At 45.5% G+C, this 20,606-nt stretch overlaps 1 protein-coding gene across 1 annotated transcript; it reads right to left on the bottom strand.

Moving 5' to 3' along the window:
- Nucleotides 1–601: 601 nt before the first annotated feature.
- EIF2B5 (eukaryotic translation initiation factor 2B subunit epsilon) lies at nt 602–20,361 on the bottom strand. The gene is made up of 16 exons (XM_054835460.1): nt 20,154–20,361; nt 18,770–18,894; nt 17,867–18,052; nt 17,592–17,769; nt 16,414–16,494; nt 15,604–15,681; nt 15,211–15,523; nt 14,435–14,580; nt 14,003–14,141; nt 13,270–13,371; nt 12,518–12,625; nt 11,537–11,627; nt 10,644–10,767; nt 5,123–5,248; nt 3,486–3,596; nt 602–2,405 (listed from the first exon to the last, which is right to left on the bottom strand). The coding sequence occupies exons 1-16, from the start codon at nt 20,304–20,306 to the stop codon at nt 2,340–2,342; spliced, it is 2,127 nt and encodes a 708-aa protein (XP_054691435.1). The 5' UTR covers nt 20,307–20,361; the 3' UTR covers nt 602–2,339.
- Nucleotides 20,362–20,606: the final 245 nt, after the last annotated feature.

Below are 20,606 nucleotides of genomic sequence, written 5' to 3'. Positions count from 1 at the left end.
TTGGCACAAAGAACCAAGAGCCTCTGGCAAAACTAAGCCATTTACAGAACTACACGTTAAAGCTATTTTGTAAGCCATCTTCACGTCGTAAAAGGAAAAAAAATACTGAAGATGCCCAAGGAGATTTTAAAATTACCAAGTCTTGCAGCTGGTTTGTAAATGGTTTTACTAAGAGCTCTGTAGCTGTCCTCCTGCCCCCTCGCCACCAGCTCTTACTCCCCAATGTCAGGAGGGCACGATGCAGCACCTAACAGCCAGCATTCCCACAAATTCTCATCATGACAAAGGAGAACAGGTTTCGTAGGATTTAAGGTTCATCTTTGCAACATAATCCTGTACAAAACCAAACTTCACCCATTTCGGGATTCTAAGTTCAGAAGTTTTAATAAACTGTTCTCTAGTTGTAAACAATGAGGTCATGAGTTATCACTGAACATTTATACCAATTCAATGCTGTGCTGATTTCCAACCTATTATGTGCTTAAAATCTCTTGAGGAAAAAAGTAGCGATGAGTTATTTAGTTTACCTGTTAATCCCTGCTCACACACGTACCACAACTAGAGACATATAATTCAAAATAAAACAAAGCAAACAAGCCAGTAACACCAGGATAGTTTTTATTTGCTCCCTGAATTAAATATTGGCAGATACAGAAAATTCAGATACCAACTATTTCCCCAACATTTACAAGACTGTGTTTGCAATGTCAGAAAACAAGCACATTTATGCACGATCCTGGCAACTGGTAGTGTGAGTGCACAAGATCACCCTGCCTGACCATCGGTTTTTAAGAGGCAGTATCCCTGGTCTCTAGCATCCAACGCTGTCCCCTCACTGACAATCGTGGCACCACGGAACGGCCAAGTAAATATCCTGAGTGGGCAGCTCCAGTGCATTTCCCCCCTGCAAAGGATTTATTCCACGCTCCTCCTGAAGGGGCAGAGGCAAGGTCAGCACATCCATCAAATAACCCACCTACGAACACAAGCTGATTCTCGTTGTGCCTTTTTTGCTCCGTTCTTTGAGAGCGGGGAAGAACACAGCACAGTGATGCTGTTCTTAAAGACCTTGTTGCTGCCGCACGTTGTCTGTGCTAGCAACAAAGTGCCAGAAGCACGCTCGTTCCCTGCTGCGTGCCAAGTTGCTCTGCGGCTGCTGAACTTTACAGTGGGTTTGCAACACTTTGCCCACTGTCTGAGGGAAGTTTTCAAATAAATAAAAAGGACATGAAGTAAACAAGTTTGTATAACTGAAATCATGTGGAAACACAAAGCACGTGCTGTTCAAGGAAAGACCATTCACTCCTTTTCTCACTGGAGCAGAACTTAGGAACTTGCATCCTCCTTAAAGCAGCTGGTGCGGTCAGTGGCCCCAGAACAAAACACAAGAGTAGTTGGTGCAGCAGGAGGAGCCAGGTGTCTCTGCTCCCTTTTTATAAAAAAATAAAGAAACAGACACTTTTCTAAAATATGTCTGCTAAGCTGGGGACACACAGACAACAGATCACATCTAAGACGTAGTGGCCCATACCGCATTTCACTGGCCAGTGCACATCCACTATTAGCCAACCCCCGCTGGGGGAACTGAGCACGTATTATCCCCTGTTCTACAGAAGGGGAAAACACATGGTTTTACCAACTCTACTGTGCAACCTCATGTTAGATCCTAGCACAGCAGATGGCAAGAGATTTTCCCTTTTGGAAAGATCATAGAAGTGCCTTGTAGGCTGCAAAATGCCTTAGGCATCCTCAGACAACTGCATCTTCTCCAGGCACAGAAACTCCTGAATCCCAGTCCTCCACTCCAGATCCTAATCCACATGCTCCTACTCACCAACCTTGCCAGTGTCTCTTCAGCAGGAGTTCTCTTAGCTCCAGAAGCAACAATAACTCCAAATAACTTAGCTGTATGACCGTTCTGCCACAACCCCAACGGTTAGATTTATAAGGGCATTGTATGCATTTGCATCTATTTGCTCCCTTTGTATTAGTAACAAGGACCTCCCAAAATATAGGTTCTAGTATATGACATCCCAGCTCCAGAGGGATTTGAGGTATTACCGCCTCCCGCTTTTCCCTTACGGTTTTTACACTGGGCTGCAACCATCCAACATAAGGTGCCACTGGGCAAGTGAGGGAGGGAGGGAAGTGGCAAAGTTGGGAACACACAACTTTGTGTGTTTGTGTGTTGTGAGTTCCCAACTTAATTAATGATGGGATTGTCAGTCACTTCGATGTCAGGCCCCACATCTACACACCATGCACTGGCATTGATCTTGCCCTGCCCACTCGGCCCAGAAAGGCAGTGAGAGTGCCTCTTCTCATGCCAAGCCACCGTGTCAGTCTTGGTCGCCATCAGACGACTCTTCCTCTGCCTCCTCCAGCCACTGGATAAACTTCTGGAGCTGCAGAGAGAATGAAATGTAACTGGGTAATAACTGACACCGAACAGATGCTGGGAATGCTCAACATGCGTCAACGAGCACCACTATCCTGCACATGAAAGAGTCTTTCTAGGAAACACAGAAACAGAGGCAGATTGAGGGAGAGAGAGACAAAAGTTTAGATGAAAAACAACTGGGATGCCATGGACAAACCCAGACTCATTAGATTCCTGAGGGAGATTCCTCCAGTCAGACAATCCCCACAACACTCAGCAAACAGACGAAAGTTTGAGGGTTTTTCAGAGCTTGAGGGAGAAGGGATGACAGCTGCACCTTAGCTGAGACGTTTTAGGAAAACTCCGCTAGGAAAAGCCTACTCCCTGAGAAATTGCTATAAAGAAGGCAGCTCATTTTACCTTTTAACCAGGCTAGAATAAGCAGCTGAAAGCACTGCTGACCTACATTAAAAGCTGACTTTGCAAAGGTTTTAAACAAAGTTGGAGTTCTTCAGAGATGGCTTTTTAACCCTGCTCCTCTTCCAGATCCAGAGAGGAGGACTGGAACGGGGCTCAGCCAAACTGCAGCACAAAGTTCTGCCTGATGGAGGGGGGAAGTTTATAGGCTCCTTGCAACATAAGCCAAATGAAACCACTCAATACAGCAAACGCTTAGAAATATATGCGAAGGGATGGGTGAGCCAGGAATGAAAGCTTCAAAGGAATTGCATGGGGCCAGCACACAGGGCATTGGCCTAAAGCCCATTTCAAATGGGTGTTGGCTTAGAGAAGCCATGCTGCCACTCCAGAAAACGCTGGCCTCGTGCTACAGGGAGCCCACTAAAAACAATCGCCCTCTCCTACTACCTCCATTCCTCATCCAAACAGGATGATTATGGCAGAACACACAGAAACGTCTGTTCTGGAGAACAAAGTTGCGTTGCTTAGTGTTCAATGCACTGGTGCGTTACTGGCCTAACATGTAATGGCAGCTGCTCCACAAAAGGTGACAGTGGCACTGAACTCCACTCAAGGTTTCTTTTAGCAGCTGCTGTCTCTCTCTCCCCACCCCCCTGCCCCCCCTTTAAACACCTTTGAGACTTACCCGCTGGTTTTTACGAAGCTGCTTTCCCTTGTCAGACGTGTCCCGTAAAGAGAACCAATTGAGAATTACATCTTCTTCCAGAATTTCCAGCTGGTAAAATGTCATCAACACCTGCATTGATTAGAAAAGAGCAACAGGGCTCTCTGTAAACTCTTTTGGGGCTAGCTCATGTCCAAGCACAAAGTTTGCACATCATCTATGTCTCACAGCTCCATCTTCAACAGAAGGCACTCAGTCTGCTTCATTTTGCTTGTATTGTTAAAAATAACTGTGCTTCTCCTACCGAGCCTTATGTTCCTGACAGTTAGATGCTATGACACATTATGAGTCAAAGTTCAATCCCCATCAGCTTCAGCTCTGTGGATGCAGGGTATGATTGAGAGCTGCGGGCAACAAAGGGCCACAGAGGATGTCAGTTCAAGACGTTACTTAAGTTCTCTTCTTCAAGCACCCCAAAACCCATCCACACAGCAGATCTAACAAGCAACTCTTATGCAGGCACAACTGTGACCTGCGCAGAGAAGAGCATGAATCTATCCGGCCCTGCCCCAGGCTCCCTCCTCCTGCCAGTTCTCTCTTAAAAGTGCCTTATGGCAGGTGTGAAAGCAATTGGTCATTCATCAGCTCAAACTCTTGCCCAGTGCAGTGAGGGTAAGATGCAATCATGCTTTCTCAGGGTGCCTTTGTGCTCAGGCAGAGCAGCCACTTTGCAGTCAGTCTCCTTGTGGCAGAGCACTGACAAAGCTGGCTGCCAACTCCAAATATAAAGTGTCACTTCAATTCCTGGCCTCCAGGGAAACCCAGGCCCCTAGAACAATGGACACATGCCAAACAATTGCTGTAATTCAAGGACATTTTGGCTCACCAAACTGAAGGCTTTTGGCTTCAGTCCTAAGTGCTTTGCCATTAGCCAGAAGCACTAGGTAGCAGAAGTTAGGATTACTCTTTCTTGAGGAACCAAGAGTCAAGCAGGCTCTAGGAGAGCTCTTCCAAAAGAGACAGGGGCTTCTTGAGACACTGCTAAAGGAAAGACTTGTGATCCAAGTCAAATGCTCTCAGTGTGATAGGGCAGAAAGAACACAGGGACAAAATATTTTTGAAGGAGGGTGAGGAGGAACATACTGAAAAATCTCAGAAACGGGGAGATAGGTAATAAGCCACATGTCAGCTCCCCTTTATTCCCAGTTTCATAACTAGCTCAGCCTGAGTAAGAAATCCCACCCTTATTCCCAGCTTTGCTTGTTTTGTACTCTAAAATAGGATAAGCCATTTGGCAGTTAGATCCCAGGGACCAGAGAGAGACGAAGTAAAGCTCTTCCTGAAGCAAGCCTCTGGCCTCGCCTCTTCCAGTGTCACACAACACGGGCATCCTGGTTAGAAGCTGCAAAATAATAGCTCCCTGCAGGCTGCATGCTGGTAATTAATACTCACCCTCAGCTGTGCTCCCTCAGAGGCACACGCAGACATAGAAGTGGGGTTTTTTAAAGCAGTTATTATAGATGGATCTTCTATACACCCTCTCTGCTGAGACCTCAAAATTGTCTCCTCTAAAGCAGACAAGCTGATGATGCAAACAGGATGCATTTCATCATGAATCTAGCAAAAACAGGTGCTCAGAGTTGGGAGCAGATACTCACTTTAGCTATTGACGTGCAGAGACTGTCATGTTCCAGGAAGAATTCCTCAATGGCAGATAAGGCATTCAAGTGATCTGATGCCCGTTTTATGTAGTTCTTAAACAACGGGGTCCAGTTCTTCAACAGCTGCAGGGGAAAAGCACAGAAGAGTTCCTGAGCTGAGATGGATGTGTGCGCTCAGTCCTGTTTCTCAGCTGTGTTGCACTAAGAAACTGACTCAGGGAAGCATTTTAAGAAACCATTTAGCAGACACTTAATATATTTGCCCCGCTCTGTCCATGAAACAAATGCTATTAAGTCTCACATGTGCAGATAGGACCTGGTTTTACTAAGCAGCTTTGAGGATATCTGTTAGCTTTCTTGGTTTCGCCTCTCTGGATGGAATACTAGATTATCACAATAAAAGTGTTTAGTGGAGTCTGGTATTCAAAAAAAATCACTTCACAGGAGATCAATAAGGAGAAGTACATACATGCTACTCAAACCTTCCCCCCACAGAGCAGCTGACATTTCAGTAGAACTCTCCTTCAAAGCAGAAGAGCAAATAAGAAAAAAAATATGAGAAAAAGATAGCGCCGGGAAAACTATCAGCCAAGTAGAAGTGGACAGCGCAAAATAGCCACCCCTAAAACAGGAACGCAGCGCAGCAGCCTCTAAGTGCAAGTCACGTGTTTGCTGTGTGTCTACAGGCTTATTTGGATTCTGGAGTCTGCTGCAGGGAATGGGTGGGAAGGATGAAGGGCAAGAGGTTGTTACACTATTAGCTGATCTCAGTTTTCTCCTCCAAGGCTTGTTTTTTTATGATGTCTTTAGTTTAATGATTTTAGTGTTGCCTCCCCAAACAGTATTTCTGTCCGAGTCCCCCAGAGCTCTTTCACTTGTACATATCTGGAAAACAAGCAGCAGGGAAAGCTCCAAAGCAGCGCAGACTGACCTGAATCTGGGATAGGAGGTAATAAAGATACTTAGACCCCTGTCCGTAACAATTTTAAAAGGTATCAGAACTAGGATAAGATACAAAAATTCCTCATTGGCCACATCATAACCAGACCATCTTACAAAAACATTGTAGGAAATTAAATCAGAGTTCCACATCTTTTTTAAATGGATTAATTCAACGGCAGACATTCCCGAAACTACAGCCCTGGCAAGCCCGTACAGATATACTCTTTTGCTGTGCCTTCAACAGCATCTTCTTACAAACATATATGGTCCATTTTGAAGGGAAGCAGGTAATTCACAGGTGCTTGGGGTGTGATGAAGAAGCACTGAGACACCTACATTCAGGGTTAATCAGCATTATTCCGTCCAGGACAGCTGTTAACAGGCAGTAGCCCTGCCAGACGGAGAGCTCCAGGTCACACAGCAGAGCTAGAACCCGGGCCAGCGTGGACTACCAAAGCTGTACTAGGAAACAGTGCTCAACTACTCCATAGTACTACGCTCATCAGCTCTTCAGACACATTTGCTATGCAACCATGCTGGAATTTGCATGTCTCAAGCAGAAACAAAGGGGATTAGTACAAACAAACTGATCTGTATAGTAGTACATCGACTGGTTCAAGGAACAGCAGTAACAGCACAGAATGATCCTAATCATCACGGTATCACAACAAAAAGCTGAGGGTTGCATGGCGTATTTCCAGAAAGTACTTTAGCCTTTAGCAAAATGCTTAATCCTAAATACTCTTCCCTCCTCTACAACCATCTCCTGCATTTTTATTATCCTTTGGAATTCTTCACCTCAAATGTAGTAAAGCTACTAGCAAGTTCCTTCCAGGCTAAGAAATATTTTGTAATACCTTTCTGTTAACGTCTTTAAATCATAAGCGGGCACAATTCTAACCAGAAGTTATTGAGTTTCTGAAAGCAAGTAATTTATAAAGAAAGCAGAGCTATAAACACTCACAACTCTAGGACTCAATACAGTATGCCTGTTGCTGGGAAAGAAGAAAAAAATATACCATCTCAGGTCAAGAGCATGCACTGTACTGTAACCAGTGCTAATGGGGAAAGCAAGGCTCAGCCCCACAGAGCCCTAAGCAAAAACACGCCTATGAGCCTGTATGACCAGAGAGGCCGTTTTGGGAGTTTCATGAAAATCTGAACTGGGAATTAGAAGCTTGCAATTATTTTAGATTGAATAAGAGACTGAAAAATGTGAAGGGATACCTGACAAAGAGAGCTATGGACAATATCATAACTTTCCAAGCTTTGACTCCACCTGGGTAACTCCTCAAAACTATCTACAGTCTGGAGAAAGCAATCAAATTCCTCTGACAGGAATTTTTCATTGGATCTGGTCAGTGAAGCTGTTATCAACTTCAACTTCAGAGAGGTTTGTGATCCACTTTTCTTTTGCCAGAAGGACAGTCTTGACACCAGGCCTATTTTACCCCTACCTCCAGCACAGAACACCATTATGAAGTATATGCAAAGTGCAAGGGACAAAGCCATAATTCCAACCTGTTACACCATAACGGCATCTGTGCTCATCACCATAAATTGCTCCAGTGAAAGCAGAGATCCATTTGGTCCCTGAATAAGTGATCCCATGTCGTGTTCACTTGTGTGACATTACAAAATAGTAAGGCTCCCTAACAGAAACCTGAAGAGGTGCACCACACATGGTAGCTGCTGGGCAGCAGTGCAGGCACTGGCCAGCAAACTGAACTGCTATATTGCCTCCCCAGGGTCCCTTTAGACATCCTCACCTACATAACCTTGTTGGATGCTGCTTCAGTGACAACAGAAGCACAGCCTTCAATTTATCAGCAGCTTCAGCCATGTTTGCTCAAATCATTTCTACAGTTCTAGGAAAGGTCTGGTTTTCTGTACCATCTCTGCTTTACAACTTGTACAGGAGCCGAACAAGATCCTTGACATACATCGAACTGGATAACCCTATTTCTCAAGCCTCCATGTTTCATCTGAAAAATACCCACGGGCATATCCTTTACTGGATGCTTGTTTCCTAAAATTGCTGCAACACTTCAGAGCTTCATGCTCAGGGGCCAGCACTTCAGAGCACATACTGTGGTTTCAAGTCAAACCATACATCATAACTATGGCATTTCCACAATTTCCCCTCCTGAGCTGTCTGGGACCACTCTACCATCACTCTTACATAAGCAACCCATCTTCCTTCAGCATCTCTTAGTCAGATTTGAGCTACAAAGACAGCGAGAGACATAAAACAGTTCTGTAAAATTCAGTGAGCTTCTGATATTCACCACTCTCACTATGCAAGTATCCCCATCTCATACAAAATAACACTTTGCCATATGTAAACCATCATAAGCAGATCTCAGCCTAATACCCCTGCTAACTAAGGAAGTTACAGCTGCATAGCTACACACTTCAGCTACATGCTTTCATTATGTACTAACCTATACCAAGCTAGTGCTTAGGATTCTCAGGGTGTAAGTAAGTATTAGTAAATTAATGGAGGGTACTTCTTATTAATTAGGGAACCACAAGTTTCTTGCTGCAGAAAAGCCACTGTTTCAGATGCTGTACTAACATGCACGTTCTGCCCAAAGAACTGTTCTCTTCAGAGCACTGTTCGTAAACACGCAAAGCCGCTGCCCAGGAAGACCATCGATGTCTGTTTAACATGCCTTCGAAAGCCAATTCACTACCTCCACCAGAGACACATCTCAACTCAAACATATTGGTTGTAATGGTGACTAGCATCATGCGTGCAATTGCACATTAACAGCACACCTCACCAGGATACTGCCTTCCTGCTGATTTCAGTACAGCACAACAATTCTGCACACAGTAAAGACACTGAGGCACAAAACTGTCCCAGAGAAGGATTCACTAAGAGACTTCCTGGTTGTTCTTTACAAAGGAGCACACGGAGAAACTGGGCACCATAATGGTCAATTGGTTTGACACTTGGATCTCTTTGATAAATCTAAGGATAATTTGTGTTTCATAAATGCACATGCCACACAATTCCCTGCCTAGAGAAATTCCACTTGTCCAGGACATGGGGCACAGTCACCCTGAATATTACATTTAGATTATTATCGCTTCTCACTAAAGATGAGTTGATTTGCTATCTCTGCTGCTAAACATGAGCATCAGCTTTCCTATGATGAAATATATATGGACAAAGTTACTCAGAGATAAGCCCTTCATGTACTTCCATTGTCTTTAGCTTCTAAGGGATCTTGGGTAATTACACAAAACGTTACGCATTTATATAGTATCCTTTACCCCAGACTAGAACCTCTTCAGACTGGGTGCTGCAGTGAAGTTCTCCTGTCCGACTCATGCTAGATCAGGAGCCCAATCTGGGAGACAAAGAGATGCCGTATCCTAGCTGGGAACCCCCAACCCATTCTACACAGCTACCAACTCCACACAACCTGTTGTCTAGATGTACTGCTTTCCACTTAGACTCTAACACCTGCTCTAATGTTCTCTTCAGTCCTCCTTCAATTCTCTTTTTCCAGGACAAGAAAAAAGAAAAGAGTCTGGAAAAATGAACAAAAGCAAGCAGACTTTAAAGGGTGAACAGCGAAATCTCACTAAGCCTTCTGATGAACAGATCAATTCACATGGATGTTTCTTATCTCCACTGTCCAGGAGATGAATTAAGTGCCATGCTTACAACTTACATAAAGAAGAATTAGTTTTCCACCCCTCCCCATCAATTGAAAGCACATACTTCCTCAGAGAAAGGATGATGAGGATGTCTAGTGTTCCTCTTTAGCTCCATCTCCTAAAAAACCTAAACTAGTCCTTCCCAAACAGGTGTCAGACCTATTCATTCTGAAAGAGCACCTTTGTAACCTGTAGAGTTTGCAAACTCAAAATACACAAATGGGGTATAGCAAAGAGACAAACACACTACAATGGCTTCAGCTTGGATCAACAAAACCATGAAGACAAGACTGCCTGCTTTTTAAGGCAGGCTCTATCTTGTCTTCCTTAAGTCAGGAAGCAGAAATCGTTCTCACCCAATTATACAACCCCAGTCTCTTTAGAGACACAACAGAACTCTGTATCTTTGCTCAAAGACAACAACATCGTGCCTTTGCATTTGGCTGGAAAAAAAATGGCACCAATTACAGCATGCAGACAAGAAAGGCCTTGGGAAGGATCCCACTGGGAGAGGAGCGCTCCCTGCTGCCCAGGGACAGGGCTTATGATGGACTGGAACCACGTTCCTGGAAAGCAAGACTGTAAAGACATCTCTAACAGTCCCTCTCTTTTCTCTTCGAAAAGTGATGCACTTCTATCACACACAGGAAACAAAACAACCGTAGGTACTGAAGTAGAGCTCCCCACACCTACAGTCTCAGCTGAGTTTTATCAAGCAAGGTACGATAATTTCCGTTCAGTTTTACTTCTATAGAAGACAAAGAGGCTCATGAACTCAAGGAGTTCAAGTGCCTTCAGGCTTAACTGAAAAGACTTCTCGGCCTGAAAGTACCTGGGGCATCCAGACAGACACCTACACACTAGGAGACAAGCCCAAAGAAGAGTCAAATGGAGCAGCACTCACAGGAAGTAACGCTGAGAAATAGTTCTGGGAGTCCGGGTTTGCATCCAGCTGCTGCAGTGGGAACTCCAGGATCACTTTACTGAGCACCTGAATCATCTCCTTCAGGCTAATGTTATACGCATACCTGCAAGGAAAAAGGCAAAAACCCCAACATTTCACACTATCTGATCTCTGCAGACTGTGGTTCTTCATATCTTTATGCAGCAGAAAATTTGATTCTCTTCTTCCAGACTGTTTGTTTGTTTGGTTTTTCTAAATATTCAGGCAATAAAACCACCTTGCATTGCATCAGGCCCTGCATAAGGCCACAAGTCCTGAAAATCTGCTATCACAGCAGAACAAGTTGCTGCAGGGACAGCACCCTCACATTTACCGGAGTGCTGTAGGAACACTGTTGTACAAAAGAAGGGAAACAGGTTTGTATTTCAGAAATACTAGGTAAAAGGCACCCTGATTATGTGTTCCAGACTTGCTGCTGTAAAAACAGAGTGGACAAGCCACGCCACTGCACAGCCCCAGCTGCAGGCAGCTGGCTGAATGTTGCAATGCACCGAGCAGCAGCCCCTGCATGAACTTACAGGCAGCCTGTGCCAAGAACTGGCTTGCTCTCTTCAGTCCACAGTTACTTAACAGCAATTCAATCTCCTATTACAGAACTGAGGCAGGAAAAGCCTAACCACTGAGGATGCTATAGATGCAGCTGGTGCTCTCGATCAACTCCTGTCGTCATTCAGTCATGATCTCTAATCGGCATTTCTCATGCTCTATACTGATAAAATAAATGTTTAACAATCAAACATGGGTATTCACATGATTTCTCCTCTTCTTTCTAGATCTGTTGTCAAACCCAGCTCTTCAGCATAAGGGACAGCATCCCTAAGGGAAACACTCACTTGAGGGAGTTGATTTCCAGGACCAGGTTGTCACAGGAAATGTTTTCTTCTTCGCCCCTCTGTAAAGTACCCACAACCTCATTCTGGAAAACTAATGAAAGAAAGGACAGGTAGTTAGATATGAGAGGGAAAAGCACAGATTCTTCAAACTGTTTATTACTGAAGAAACAAAGGAAGCATTCTGACACAGACATCTATTTGTTCTCTGTAAGCTGGCACAAACCCACATCGACTATACTTATAAATAGTGGAATATAATTCAAATAAAGGAGATGACCTACTGGATATCATTGATCTACCCACACAAAACAGTACAAAGTTATTTACGTCTGCAACCTGTTAGAGCAGAGTTTCTACTATACTTTCACAGTCTACTCTTTCCTATTCAGACAAACCTCACCTCCTCCTAACTAAAGATGTGAATTCAAACATAAATTTTATTGGTTTAATTTCCTTTGGGGACATATTTTAATGTGGAAAAAGGCGCTTTTTTTTCCCAATTTGGCTTGAACCCCTTTCAAATCCAGGTAAGCTTAACATAACAAAACAAAACCCCAAAACATACCTGCCAAAAGAGGCAGCTCGTACAAGGACATTTAGTTCTCCAGTATGATTACAGCAGTAAGCTGTCCACACAGGGAAACTCTGCTGGACCTTCAACACAATCTCTGAGTTTAGGCAATGACACTGCCATTTAAACAGACAACTCAAGGAGGTCACTTTCCTGAAGGCCCACTGATCAGGAGTGAGAAAGATGGAGGATCTTTGTCTACCTTCTCATCCTTGGCTGCCGTGGGTTAACACAACAGCAATACAAGGGATATTAAAGAACTCTATAGAAAATGCTGGAAGCGAGGTCAGTAAACAAACATAGTATAGATATCCACAAATTTTCCAATATACCTAAAGAAAGCAGCACAAATCTCACACTCACTGCGTTATCTGCAGACTCATCATACTTCTTAACAGCTCATCTCTCACCTTTCATATCATCTAGCTGAGGGGATGCTGCCCGACTGTCTGGCTCCTCAGAGCCCATGCTCACATCCGTGTCTGACTCACTCTCTTCCTCTGAATGCATAGCTGGGCCTGATGAAGAAGAGAAGACACAGCATTCAACGCTCAAAAGCTGCAACTGTCATATGTATGAGGAACCAGGTGTTCCAGGGACTTGCCAACCAAGTCAGCAACTATCTGTCCTTGCAAGAAAGCTTCTACTTTCAGGTCCAGATGATGAGATTTGCTGCAGAGGGAATGCTACAGCTGGCACTAGCAGAATTGGACTTTTTTAAAGAATCTGCAGGCAGACAACAAAGGACAGGGACAGAAGCAAAAGCATTTTGTGCAGACTGCTGACTCATGATGGAGCAATGTCAGCAGACACTGTCACTAGCAGGAAGAAAGCCAGCAGTACCCGGAATAGCCAAAGCATATTCCCTCTAAGGGAGGGCCTGGTATCCCATAGTGAACCATTCACAGACAGCTGCGCGTGTGAGCGTAGAGTCACAGATTTAATAAACGTGTTCTGCAGAGCACAGGAAGAGAGAGAATCTGGTCCACCACCTGGTTTCACCTCTCACCTTGCCTCCACACACGTATGTTATCTGCAGCCAGTCTGCTTCACAAAGCCCAGGTCTTACTCTAGACACAATTATCAGCGTCCCATTCAGCCAGTTTCCCCGACACAGGTCTGTCTGTCCATCCCCAGGTGACTACACTAAACTTTTCCTCACCCCATAGGCTTTGTCTCTGCTCTTCTTCATCCTCTTCATTCTTGTCATCTGCTTTCCAGAGATAACCTCTGCCCTCTGAACCTACATCCTTTTTATTGTAACCTGAAAAAGAAACAGCCATTAGGGGGTAGATGTACTGGATCTCCTTACAGGCAAACCTGAAATAGACTGGTATAACCGCTTATTACTGCCCCTAAATATCCTTCATCAAGAGGGAGCTGGGGTTCCTGCAGATGCATGCAGATTTCAGCTTTTATCTTCTCGCTTGCCTTGACAACTGACCGACTTACTCTTCCCTACAGCAGCAATATTCAGCTGACCATGTTTAGATCCCTCCACAAACCCCACCTGGTAGAAACAGTATTTCACAAGGACAAAGTCCTTGGACACAGTCCAGGTACAAGGACATAGATCTGGCAACCTGCCTTGAACTGAACATCTCTTCCAACTTCAGCTTATTGTCTCCTACAAAGCTCCTACTCTAAGAAAAATGGAAAATAGCTCAGTCTCCAAAGATTTTAATACCGGGGTATTGAGGCACATCTCACTGTCCAACTTGAGCCGAATATCCCTGCTTGCCCTACTGAAAACACACATGTTCCAAGCTGGATGCAGCGCTAAGCTCTAGCCTGGCACTGTGGAGTCTAGAATAGGGGAGGGAAAGACCCCAGAAGATCACAGAAGGCAGAGGCCTCTGCATAGCCTGAGTGCATGGAGCCAGAGAGTCTCGTACCTTTCAGTTTCACTTTGCTTTCCTCCTTGTTCATGCCAGAATCATCACTGAACTGGTCATCATCCTCTTCCTCCTCATCTGGTGGGTGCAGAGAGATCACTGTGCCCTCAGAAAGAGTGATGCCAGGACCTACTACTACCTGCAAATATATGCAAAATATCTTCATGAAGAAGTTCCCTTGTACCTTCACCAGCAGGGACAACTGCTCCAGACAAGCTGTATACTAACAAGTATAACTGCAGACATCAGCACTGCTAGATTACATACCATACTACCCTAGCCAAACAAAAGAAAGAAAAAGGCGGGAGCAGTAGCATATCCCCCACCTCTGCAAAAAGGTTTGGAGCAGCCCTGTATTCTGGTATGGTCTAGTGTAAGTCTAGTAACTTGCCAAGCAAGACAGAAAGCCACACAGACATAAATACAGCTCACCTGAGAAGAGAGGACACAGCGGGGCTTTAGCTTTACTTTTTCCTTCACTTCAGCTTCATCACAGATAACGGAATGGCAGATCTCCACGTTATCTGCTATGTGTACTTTGTCCCAGAGAAAAGCTCCGTCCAAAATTACTTTATCACCTGTTATACATCACCAAGCACAAATATGTGAAGCAAGGCAGTTTGATGCTCTCCCACACTGCTGAGTCCACTAGAAAGCATCTTACTGAATCCCAATGCCCTTGATGCATGACGGATGTTAGATGAAAGGTAAATATTTGCCTTATAGAGGCCTACGGTCACTTCTTACCCAAAGCTAAAAGATGAGTTTGTTCTCTACAGAGACTTAACAAGTTGACAGTAACAACTGACATCTTAGTTTTGCACAAACACAGCCAAATCACAAAAAAATTCCAGTCAAGACTAGGCAGAAGGAGTACCAGGCAGCTCACAAAACCAGGGACAGATGTCCCTCATTTGCAGGATGCTGGTGGGTGATAACTCTAGATCAGTAAAGGTCATGCATTCCCTACTGCTGAAAGAACTTATTTGCATCAAGTACCTTCCAACTTTCAGCATCATTATGGTACCCTGAAAACTTTAATCTATTTCCCGTGCTGGAAAACCAAGCTCTTCTCCTTTCTTCCCACTAGAAGTCAATCAGTAGCCACCTATCATCCTCTCTCAGAGCCAAATGCACTTTAAAAACTAAATCCCAACAACCCGCACCCTTGCCTGGCAACGCCTGCGCATCCCCATTCTTGTACTCACCTATCCTACAGTTCTGCCCAATAACGCTGTTCGTTATGGAGCAGTTGCTGCCGATGACCGTTCCCTGCCCAATGAGCACGTTCTCTTCCAGCACGCTGCCATGGCCGAGGCTAACATCCACTCCCCGGTAAATGTTGTGTTTAGAATGGGTGTAACTCTGATTCTTGTCATCGGTAAAGTTCATTTCTGGAGTCAAAGGATAAACCCAACGCCGGATGATGTCAGAGCACACAGCTTCGTACATTAGCAGGTTGCATATATGGGCACCGTACTCTTCTGTTGTTACATGCATATGGATCTGGTTCCCCAGGACCTGGGAGACAAGCAGGAGCACATCAGAGAATTCTCTAATGCAAGGTAATAGGATCTCCCTTGTAACAACCCTCTCCTTACCTCCTCATTCACCAACAGACCACGCACAAAGTCATCCCGTGTCTGGTAGTCAAAATTGTCTGTGAACAGCTCAGCCACCTGACAGGAATAAAACATAAAGAAATAATATAGTTAACAGAAAATGTTGCCAGGGAAACCAGATAATTAATGGCTGTTCAGTGGTTCTCAGAGAGCAGAGTTATACACTACAGGAAAGTGATACTCTTGCCTAGAATAAAGCTTTGATTCCTTCTGCTAGGAGTGTTGACCTTCCCATCTCCTCCTCTTAACAGAGACTATGAACAGATTCTGTTTTTTTGAAGGGGCAAAACATTACTTTAGCATTTCCAAGCAATCTGCCCAGCCTTACTTTGTAGTTTCACTCCCAAATGAAGGCTGTAGACCAGCTTTTTCAGATGTGGAAGAGATGTTAGCAAGCCTAGGCTGGAATAACCCTGAACGTTACCCTAACATGGTACCAGCTTGCAAGTACTGACACTTTTCCATCACATAGCCATCACCTCTGCTCCACAGATGTTACTATACTTTAAGTGAAATCACTTATTCTCCAGAACAGTCAAATTAGCCAGTCTACCGATGCATCCGCTGTCTAGTTCTGCCTGGGCTCAAGCAGTGGATGCCGGATCCAGACTGAGCACTCACACAGTCCGCAGAGCGGTGCCACATGATCGCTCAGGCTCTCAGCTCAGTCACTGAGCACATCTGGGAGTTCTGGGTTCCAAACCTAGTACACTCAGGCCACACGCACCCCCTGCACATCAGCAGAGCAATGCGGATTGAATTTTGGATGCTGAGAAGGGCAGAGCTCACCTGTGGAGAGCAGATGCTGATATGACAATCCAGCAAGTCATGGCGCACCTCGACATTCTCAATTGAGTTCTGAAACAGACTCTGAAAGAGGAAAAAATTCTGATGACCTCAGTGCCTCAGCAGTACCAAGTCCCAAAAGCCTTCTATAAGCCAGGGGCAGTATTGACTGAATTATTAAACTAGCCAAAGTTCTGAAGATCAGAGAAATCTACAATCTACACTGAGACAGAAGCTTAGCAGGCACAGCCTGGTCACACAGAGCAGCGTGTCAGTCAGCAGAAACTGCCCTCGTCCTTACGCAGCACAGCTCTCCAAGAAACAGCTTGCACTTCGAACAATCACTTTTTCTCCAGGAAGCTCCTTACCTTAGTTGCTAGGAGCTACAAATGTACAAAGAACATTAATAAATCAAAACGCAATATTCATAGCTTCCATACCCCTTGTGGATTTTTACAGCTGTGGGTTGTTTCTTTGTGGTTGTTTTTTGTTTGTTTTGTTTTTTCCTTTTTGGTTTCATACACTGATTTGTGCTATCATTTGAAGGTAAAAAATAATCTACTGATTACTGATTTGGAGATGAAAATACTATATAATCACAGTCTTAGTTCTGAGATGAAAAAACAAAAAGGTCAATTTATCTCACTGGAGAAAAATGCCTCTGCAGACATTTACAGAGCACTTACTACATTATTAGTAGAGCCCATAACCTTTTTAGGTGAACAGTACAGGCAGAGGTAATAGAAGGTACTACCCCTTGCACCTGCTGTTATTCCACTCCCTCTGCCAGGCTCGGTGCTGCTTCAAAATGGTTTGTGTACAACAGTGGTATACGCATCCCAATTTGAGAATCTCTGCAACAGCACAAGTCATCCACCTCCCTTGTTTCACACAGAGAAAAGGAGTCAAATAAATGCAAACACTGAATTGTGAGAAATACGTCTGCCCGATCTTCAAACTCTGAAATGAGTCCCAACCATGTGTGTCCCAGCAAAATTTCACCAAGCCTCAAATAAAGGTTAAAGGAAAAAAAAGCCAGTTTACCAAGAGTTACTTCCTATCATCTGCTCCTCCAAAAGAAGCAGCAAGCACAGTTCCCCAGCCCTCTCTCAAGGAGGACCTCCTGGGGTGGGCTGCTTCACTACCACGGCCCTTTTCCACCCGTCAGGTTCCTGACGCACCATAGGAAAGCGGAAGCGTTTCAGCCCCTGGGTTCTCTGGTAGTGAAGGACGCGGTTTGTGGCACTGTCCATAGCAATAACAATGTCATCCTCTTTGCACCTGGCATGGTGACCAGGTGAGGACTCCTTGAATATCATCGTCATCACAGAAACATTCTTTTCCATCTTACGACGTAACCTGAAAAAGAAAGGCAGAACTTTAGAATCAGTCTTCAGAGAATTAAAGCCCAGTGTCTCAGCACACCAGGTAAGTGTATGTTCCTTTCAACACCTACTTGTGCTCTTCCAGGGCTTTGGATATGTTGAAATTGGACACCACATCTCCAGTGACGAGAATGAAGTCGGAACGAACAAGGGACTTGGCATCAACGTCTCGTAGCACATCACCAAGGGAGCGGTACAGGTCGGAAGTCACAAAGCGCACCGTATTGGGAGAGGTGTGGCGGCACCACTTGGATTTTCTGGAAGGCAAAAAACACATTAGGAAGGCATAAAGAGGATATTCCGATAGAGAACATACTAGGACACAGGGCACCAGTGCACACCACATCCATAAGTGAATGCAAGGAGAATCCTATTATGATGAGCAAACACTACGGATAGGTTTAGGTGTGCTCATTTGCACACAGCAGACGAACCAAAGAGGGTTAGACTTTGAGACCATTGCGCACAGAAACTTAGGAAACCCAACCCCACTGTGAGCCAAGGTTCGACAAAGGAGAAGGAAAAGTTAAACACAACCCAAACATTTTCTCAGAAAGCAGTACCTCAGACAGGGAAAAGACCGCATGCTTCTCTTGTGGGGAAAAGACATGCATGCAGAGGCCAAGGTGCTGAGAGCACTGTTTCTGCATGCTGCATGGCATGCCAAGGCAGGGCATGATGCAAAAGGTGGTACTCCAATTTACATGGCTACCCACAAGAAACCCCGGCTTTTAGACAAAAGTTAAATGCCAATATAAATGCAGTCCCAAAATACCCAACCCTTTTAATACACTGCACAGCCACACTCCTTCACATGGGGAATGGTCTTTTTTGAGATGAGCTAGGAGACAACTGTTGAAAGGGAATCTCTTGCACACAGCTTTCATCAGAAGGATCAATGAGACCTTTGAGGCTTGTTGAAGGATACAAGAATTCTTTCCATGACAAAGCTAAAAAGAAGAAACGATTCTTACTGTAAATGCTCTTTTATCTCAGCTGACTTCCAACAGCAGAAAACGAAGGTTTCTTCCACACCAGTTGCTGTTAGGAACTCCAAGGTATAGTCGATCATGGCTATATTTGCCATAGGTAAAAGAGCCTAAAAAAACCCCAAAAAACAAAAACCCATATAGATAGCTGAACACTCTGTACCTCAACATCAGCAACAGCTTCTTCCAACTTGAGGATATAACATCATAGCAGTACCAGAAAAATAACATGAGTGACTGCTCCACCACCTTTTATCAAAAACTTTTAGAGTTGATATAAACAGTAAGAGCTATTTCCTGGGCAGATCTTCAGTTCAGAGAGGAAGGCATAAAAAAAGTGAGGTTATCACATACAAAACTCTTCAAGACGACTCAGATAAATGAAAGAGACTGGGGGAAAGAAAAAAAAAAACAAAAAACAACCCAGAGTGCTGATTCCCTGACTCAGGCTTTAACTGCTTCAAGAAAAACCTGTCAGACATGGATGATGAAGCCACAGGAATATGAGCATCCAGAATTAAACAAGGGGGAAAAAAACCCAACCTAAAGTGAAGTGAGTATTCTATTGAATTGAGATTCAAGCCGCACTTTTAAACCAAGTTACTGATTCACAACTGAGTGATCTCATACTATTCTTTAATTCATTTTCTGATGTTTTGTTTAAGTCCTGAGTTTGCGTGTATAATTAAAACCACCACAAGCATTTACTCAGCAAATGAGGTAAGATAATTGTTCAGATCTCAGTTCTCCAGAAGCGCTCTTCTTTCCTTTAACATACGTCCTTCTGATCTGCACAATTAAAGTGCTTTCCCCATCTATTTTTCTGGCCGTATTCTTTTACCCATTACTGTTAGCAAGGACAAACATTTTGCTTTTTTCCCCTATCAGAAACAAGCCTGCCCCAACCCGCTCCTGCTACAGCGACAGGAGAAAAGCAAACAGGGCAGTTTGCCTTGCCGTATGGAAAAGCAAACGGCAGCGATCAGACCCTCGCTGCCTCTCTAGCGGGGGACATAAACTCTTATAAGCGAGGAGAACCGGTCAGAGGCCTCCGCGGCGCAGGGGGAGGCGGGAAAAGCCGCGGCCGTGGGGGCTGCCCGAGCGCTGGGCGGACGCCGGGGCCCAGCAGCACCCCAGGACCTGCCGGGAGCGGCTGGGGGGGGACGACTCGTCTTCTCCCGACCCAGCCCGGGGCTCTCACAGCAACCCCAGGCCCGACCGCCGCTGCCGGCGAGCACTCCGCCTTTCGCCGGAGGCCTGCCGGTTCCAGCTCCCCAGGGACGGGGGGACGGGGGGCCCGGGACAGGCGGCCCCGGAGGAACCGGCCCGGGACAGGTGGTAGGAGGCGGGGGGGGGGGGAATTTCTCACCCGTGGCCGGTCTTTGGAGATAGGGAAGAAGCGGCGGTTGAAGCTGTCGGCGACCAGCACGGCCTGGAGCGGCGGCGGCGGCTCCTCCTGCGGGTCGGACCCCCGGGCCGCCCCCGTGCCAGCCCCCCGCCTCGCGGTGCCGCGGGCCGCCATCTCCTCACGCTGCCTCACCTGTCCCCTTCCGTTTCCGGGTCCGCGCCGGAAGCAGCGACGGGAGCTCGGCGAGGACAGAACAGCGGCGCGTTCGCAGGCTGGCAGCGACCCCGGTCCCCGCCCTTGCGGCCCCGGCTGCGAGGTTCAGCGGAGCCCAGCCCTGGAGAGCAGGGCAGGCCCTGCCAGTGCCCCGCTCCTCGTGCGTGAGCCAGCCCGGCAGAACGCAGGGCCCGGACAGGGCAGCTTCAGGAGGGGTGCGGGAGCTCCTCGCTGCCTTTCGCCCCATCTGTCGGGACTTGC

This window comes from Grus americana, chromosome 9 (assembly GCF_028858705.1).
Source record: "Grus americana isolate bGruAme1 chromosome 9, bGruAme1.mat, whole genome shotgun sequence".
NCBI lineage: Eukaryota > Metazoa > Chordata > Aves > Gruiformes > Gruidae > Grus > Grus americana.
The sequence above is the reverse complement of the archived record's forward strand: the minus strand, read 5'-3'. Positions and strand labels throughout refer to the sequence as shown.

What these genes read in the sequence shown, in the direction of transcription:
- EIF2B5 (XM_054835460.1), bottom strand. Translation starts at nt 20,306, where the DNA reads ATGGCGGCCCGCGGCACCGCGAGGCGGGGGGCTGGCACGGGGGCGGCC. An exon ending in TCAGCATCTGCTCTCCACAG is followed by an intron (nt 15,682 to 16,413) that starts GTGAGCTCTGCC and finishes TATTCCTGTCAG; the next exon opens with GTGGCTGAGCTGTTCACAGA. An exon ending in TCAGCTAGATGATATGAAAG is followed by an intron (nt 11,628 to 12,517) that starts GTGAGAGATGAG and finishes TTCTTTCATTAG; the next exon opens with TTTTCCAGAATGAGGTTGTG.